The sequence below is a fragment of the Panicum virgatum genome, chromosome 9K (genome assembly GCF_016808335.1).
Source record: "Panicum virgatum strain AP13 chromosome 9K, P.virgatum_v5, whole genome shotgun sequence".
NCBI lineage: Eukaryota > Viridiplantae > Streptophyta > Magnoliopsida > Poales > Poaceae > Panicum > Panicum virgatum.
This window is the reverse complement of record NC_053144.1, coordinates 22225099-22231243: the sequence shown is the minus strand read 5'-3', so window position 1 is coordinate 22231243 and position 6145 is coordinate 22225099. Positions and strand designations below refer to the sequence as shown.

Genomic DNA, 6145 nt, shown 5'->3' with positions numbered 1-6145 from the left:
CAAGGTATCACGTCAGTCTCTAACCTCTCAAAATGTATTTTTTAGGTCCGTAAACTTGTCCCAGGTGTCATTCAGGTCCATAAACTCTCAAGATACTATTTTGAATTTAATATTATAATTGTTGTTTTTCTACTTTAAGTTAATGAAAAATTAATTCTCTATTTTAAATTTAATAAAATTTCAATTTGATTTTTATTGAGAATGGGAACAAATTATCTTAGTAAGTTTATACAAAGCGCGTGCAAAATATAAAAAGTTAGTAGGAAATATTCAAGATTAGCATTGATATCTCAATTTTAAACTAGAAGATTATAATATGCACGGTTGATATCAAATAATCTAAATTAACCTATAATGTATGATTAATAAGTAGTTAATCTATAATTAAAAGGGTCTTAGTGTTAAGATTTCTGAATGAATTGGCTGAAAAAATAGTTTAATAAACCGTCCATTTTGAATACAATTAATTAATGTTAATTTTTAGAGATATGAAAATTCACTCTGAGAGTTAGGGACCGAAATGACACACTGAGACAAGTTTGGGGACCTGATGACGCATCTTGAGAGTTCAGGGATACCAATAACACCTCGAGACAAGTTTAGAGATCTAAAAGTGCATTTTGAGAGTCTAGAGACCTACGTGACATCTCGAGACAAATTCATGAACCACCCATGAATTTTACTTTTTTAAAATATTATATACATAATTCAAAGCATAACTCCCAATTATTACACCAAAACTGGCTGGTAATGCACTACACATTTAGGGCCATGAACAGGAATATTGGCACAGATGGATTGATGTAGACGGATCATTTTGTCGTGAAGAAGGGTGGCGAGGTGTGGCTCCACGGGACCACATGCACGTGGGCTTGATGCGGACTAGCTTGACAGCAGTTTTGCCTCCCCGGGCGAGATGCCATTCACTGGGTTGGGCAGGCTGGAACTGGAGTTGTGTGAGAGAAAAATACTGTTACCTAGCTGGTGGCTGGAGACTGGAACGATGTGAGAAGAAAATACTGTAGCGCTGGAGCTGGAGCCACCAGCCGAACGCAGGCATTTTCTTCAAATCACTCTTTCAAATTTTTGAAAGGATCATATATACAGTATACTCCGAGCTACGCCATGTAAAATCAATTGGTTTTGTTTAAACTTTCAGCATATGAAAATTCTAAAAGATTGTGTTCAAATAAAACCTCATTGTCAAGGACTGCGCACAAGACGTTTTTTATACATAGGTAAGGTTGTACTAAAATATGTTTTACAGTAACGCTTACATCCTTATTGCTCCCCTCTCGTTCTTACAGCCTATTTGTTTGTTTCGTAGCTTTTTGGGCTTTCGGCTGAAAAGTTGGTTTTCTGATAAATTTTTAGCTTCTCGGCGCACCCAAAGCCAGAATAGTACATCTCATCCAGCTTTTAGCCTTTTAGTTCATTAAGTCATAAGTTAGCTTAATTGCAGAGTTGTTTGTTTTAGCTTGTGGCTTCTAACTATTGAGGACCACTGTTGGGCTAAGCCTGATGCCTCCGTGGTGGTCTCGAAACCTAAGAGCTTATATGCACGAACTTATTTGAAATTTTCCTTGACCATTTTCTATATCTACTAACTGTTCACTACGTAGCTTTAGCTAGTTCACAAGATAGTGCTAGCCTTACCGCGAAAATTTAATGATATATCGTACTGATGTTTTTTTTTTCATTTTTATCAAACAAATTGACAACACCTCGAAAAGGAAAAATCAAATTGGCAAGATGGATGAAACTACCTGATGGTAACTTGCAATGTCCCCCATTTCTGCATGGATGCAGCTGCCTACTTGATGACAATCTCCTCTTTCTTTAGGCCGGGGCATTTGTTGGGAAGTAGGAACAACGTGAGCTAGCGCGAATAGAACAGCAGGTCTTGCGTAGCTCCTGACACCGGCCGGTTTTAACAAACACTTGCTCCCAATTTACGAGACGCAGCAACAGGACTCTCACAACTTCTATTCCGGTACAGATACTGTCACTATATTGTTCTTTTACCATTTCGAGACTGTGTATACATGCCCGGCCACGTGTTCGTCCTGTTTATTCCTGCACAAAAAAACTTAAAAAAAAAGACAACAGCAACACAACATAGGAGGAGTACCGGTGGTTTATTTTAAAATTTGTTTGCTAATTCAGAGGGACGCACTTTGTTTTGAACTCTTTAAGAAATCCCTGTACTTTCTGCGAGAGTATGATTCGCTTTTTCTCTGCTGCGTCCATGTGCTCGTGCTTTCGTGCGTCCAGCGCGGCGCTGCGTCCCTGCCTCGGCTGCCGGCTCCGCTCCGCTCGTCGGAAGGGGACAAGGATTCCGTCACCGCGGTGGGTTCAAGCGCGTAGGACAAGCTGGAAAAGTGGCGGGGTTCGGCCGTGGAATTTGCTCGGTTCCAGCGCGACGGCCTCGGTCCCGTTCCCCGGGCCGCAGCGCAAGTACCACCCGGGGGTGTTGTTTAGTGTGCGGAAACCCTTCCCTCGAACAAACAGACGCCGGTCAAGAATCTTGGCTTTGGGGTTTCAAAAAAACAAAGAATGGCCGCGCCCTCGAACAGAACACACGGAGGACATGCTGCTGAATGCTAACGTTGGTACTAGGGTTGCACTAGCAGAATTACCTGTGCTTCTATTCCAGTTTCACTTTGGAAGACTTTTTCATATATTGTCAATACCACTGTGCAACTATTTCTCAGATTTTCCGATTATTCCAGTTAGGTAACACCGCTTGGGTCCATGATAGAACCAAACGCCAATCGGGACTACACCACAAGAAAGGTTACCATTGCACTATAACCGATCAGCAAAAGCAACAGCCAGCCTTATCAACAGGGCAGGTAGTACAAGACCCTCTCATCGATTAAGAACCCATCAACACAAAGTAACTGTTTCATTACATTAAATAACACACGCATATCCCGTGAACCCCTGAAAATTTTTAGCTGGATGACACTGAGGTCTTTCTATACCTTCAATTAACAGTATTAAAAAACCCTGTTAGCAGCTGACTCTCGTAGCATAATTTCACTTCCTCCAATCATTTGATAGCATCATCTGACCTCTGCGTGCAAAATTTTCCAGATCTGAGGTGGATAGGCTGGTGTCATTTATAGAGCATGTCTTTTCAAATCCGGCACCAATTGCTATCGGTAGTATGGAGCTAAGATGCAAAGAAGAACGGATGAAGCTGTAGTCACAATCAACTCCTGGAATGAGATACTGCGAATTACTTTTACTGTTCCTGAAAACAGCATATGACAACTGAAAGCAGCACCAGGATTCATTTTGCAATGATCCATGACTTGTTATCCACTGGGAAAGCAGCATCCACTTATAGTAGTGGCCTTTCTGAGTCAGTAAAAAGATTGAAAAGTTGACAGTTTATAGTTCCTGCTAAACTACCAACTGTACAAAAGGGAATAGTCCAAGAGTGGTATCTAAGAAAACAGAGCATGCTTGTTCATCCATATGACGCAGTATGACATGCAGCAGAATACAAGTCATAACATACCTGAAAATTGTAAACAACAGATGGAATATATTATTGTCCAAGGAACTGAGAAAAATTCGCAAGCCCAGTATAGCCCTGAAATTATTAGCACCAGGGAACCCAGAAGCAGTTAATTGAGCTAGAAAAGTAGCTCAATTGATAACTTTACACAAAGCACTTAAGTAGAATTGCATTTGAATACTTCACCGACCAGGGATGCCGCAAGTATTGATCCAAGCACCAAACCCAAACTACGTAGCACTCGTCTCACCATATGTATACCCTGACCTTCATCCTCACCATATTCCTGTCAGGAATTATCATAAAAGGGTACTAAATTCAATCACTGTGCAAATGAAGTCCATGGTGATTGAAAAGCGAACAGACAAGGGCCTGTAAGGTTTGTCACACCTAACCTTGGGCGTTACCACGTTAGCCACACTTGTGTCTTGCTTAACTTTGCGGCAAAGTGAACATGTTTAGTAGCCATGCCAAAGGTTAGCTGTGCCAAATTTTTCTTAGTGGGTGTTTGGTGTGCTTCCACACATGTTGCTAAAATTCACACTAGCTGTTTAGTTTCTAGCTAACACTAGTGAATGTCACCCATATTACAAAGTGGTGAGGTTACCTCTCTCAGAGCGAAGTAGTTTCTTTAAAGAAGCATAGATCCCATTAACTGAACATAAATGCACAGGCATTTAGAATGTATTTTGTGCTTACACAATGCGGGCAAAGAAAAATGTGCTGGAAGTAAGATTTTGGGTCATTATTTGTAGACCACTGGAATCAATAAAACCTGCCCTAAGACAAGTTGGCTGTTTGGTTTAGCTCTTCCAAACCTGAAACTGAAAAGGTAGTCGCCTTCCTCAGGAACATAGATTATAATCATACACGCACAAGCAAACTAGCTCGTGCTGACCCTTGCTATGAACACCTGGGACTCTGGGTGCATCCAGGCAAAGGTGCAAGGTGCGTGGTGAACTTCAAAGAGGACATGCAGGAGTGGATGCGTACAGAGTCTTGCAGTTGCAGCAGCTGGGCAGCTGGCAGTTCGGCAATGTTTTTTGCCACCACACCGGTGGTGAGATTTTGTATGGCAAAGCTCTGAAAATCTTGCATAACAACATGGCAGCCTATAGTTAGCAAGGAACCAAACACCTGCATAAGGAGTTGTGGCATGCTTATAAACTTGGGTAGGGAAAGAAACAAGCCTGATCCAATCTTGGACAGCATCTCCTTGTTCAGAGTCTAAGGCATCGTATATTCAAACATGGTGGAGAGCAGTCTTTTCTAATTAGAAGTATAGCCTGGCTTTCCCGAGTCCCTACTATCTATCTTGAAATCGGTTATGGATCCATCAAGGTTAGGAAGTACTTAACTAGTAACCATTGAGCTTTTTTTTTTAAAAAATGACCTACCTTTATGCACACAAGAAATAAATTTTTAGACCTATCACCAAAAGCAAAGAAAAGAAACCATCCTACAGCCCCACCTAGCCACTAGCTACCCTGTCACCTTAGGGCCTTTGTTTCAGCTTCTAAAAGCTGGCACTTTAGAAAAGATCATCGAAACCAGCTTCTGGGCTTCACAGCTTTTATAGTAGTAATGCCGGTTTTTGCAAGCTTGTGGCATCATGCTGGTTGTTTTATTCCAAAGCCAATAGAAGTTCCAACAAATAGGACCTTAAAGTGATTTTGTTTGTACCCGCAAAAAAAGTGATTTTGTTTGTATTATATCTGAACTACCATGAGTTGGAAACAAAAGAACCGAGCCAATAGAACGCTCAGAAGCCAAAGCCAGCAGAAGCTCAAACAAGCAGGGCCTTAAATTGATTTTGTTTGTGTTATCTCTGAACTACTATGAGTTAAAAATAAAATCTGAGCCAATAGAAGCCAGCGTTCAATATGAAATGTAGAATATAAAAAAATATGAAAATTAAACTTAGGAAACTGCCTCACATGGAAAACATTTACATGTATAAATTTGAATTGCCTTGTGTCCAGAAATAGGCTCACATTATATATGGGAGCAATAGCTGGTTCTGTAGCCTTCAGCTTCTCCAGTATTATGTAGAAATACGCGAAACACAGGAACTGTAGGGGCTTCCAATCTGCATGTCCCAGAGTAGATATACACATGATCCGCAACAAAAGGCGCAACAAAATTAGCGCCAACAAAATTAGGGCAAACTACAAGTTGTTTCAATATTTGCTGTATAGAACTATAAATGATCACTACATGCAATAGATATCCTACCCCAATACCGAACGTGGAGGATTACTAGGGCTCGAACATGGCTGTCACCACCTACCGGCTACCTCTACAAACCGTGGGTATAGTTGATATCCAGCAACTCTTAGTTAATCTAGACACCATGTCTACACTAGTAAGGGATACTCTAGTGTCCCGCGCGGAGCCCCCACCCTCCGGATGGACTCTAGTGTCCCGCGCGGAGCCCCCACCCTCCGGATGGACAGACATCACACTAGAGCAAACATGCGAATACTGGAGCAGCTGATAGAGTTCTAAGGCTAATATGTTAACCATCGCAAGCACAGGGCGATTATGCAATGCAAGCATTAAACAATAACACAACCATATCAAGAAGCATATATCCGATAACTCAGAACACACTTC

The 6145-nt window shown here is 41.3% G+C and overlaps 1 protein-coding gene across 9 annotated transcripts; it reads right to left on the bottom strand.

Annotated features, from left to right (window-relative positions):
• Positions 1–2781: 2781 nt before the first annotated feature.
• Positions 2782–5752, bottom strand: LOC120650782. 9 transcript variants are annotated; one of them, XM_039928046.1, is made up of 4 exons: positions 5524–5752; positions 4523–4666; positions 3711–3815; positions 2782–3604 (listed from the first exon to the last, which is right to left on the bottom strand). In XM_039928046.1, the coding sequence occupies exons 1-4, from the start codon at positions 5644–5646 to the stop codon at positions 3560–3562; spliced, it is 417 nt and encodes a 138-aa protein (XP_039783980.1). In that variant the 5' UTR covers positions 5647–5752; the 3' UTR covers positions 2782–3559. The 9 variants fall into 9 exon arrangements, 3 of the variants coding, with proteins under 3 accessions (XP_039783980.1, XP_039783981.1, XP_039783982.1); XM_039928047.1 differs by having other exon boundaries at positions 3720–3815; XM_039928048.1 differs by having other exon boundaries at positions 4523–4612.
• Positions 5753–6145: the final 393 nt, after the last annotated feature.

Coding starts and splice junctions, on each gene's coding strand:
- LOC120650782 (XM_039928046.1), bottom strand. CDS start 5,646: ATGTGTATATCTACTCTGGGACATGCAGATTGGAAGCCCCTACAGTTC. Junction 4,667..5,523: donor CTATTGCTCCCATATATAAT/GTGAGCCTATTT, acceptor CTCCTTATGCAG/GTGTTTGGTTCCTTGCTAAC. Junction 3,605..3,710: donor CGGCATCCCTGGTCGGTGAA/GTATTCAAATGC, acceptor TAATAATTTCAG/GGCTATACTGGGCTTGCGAA.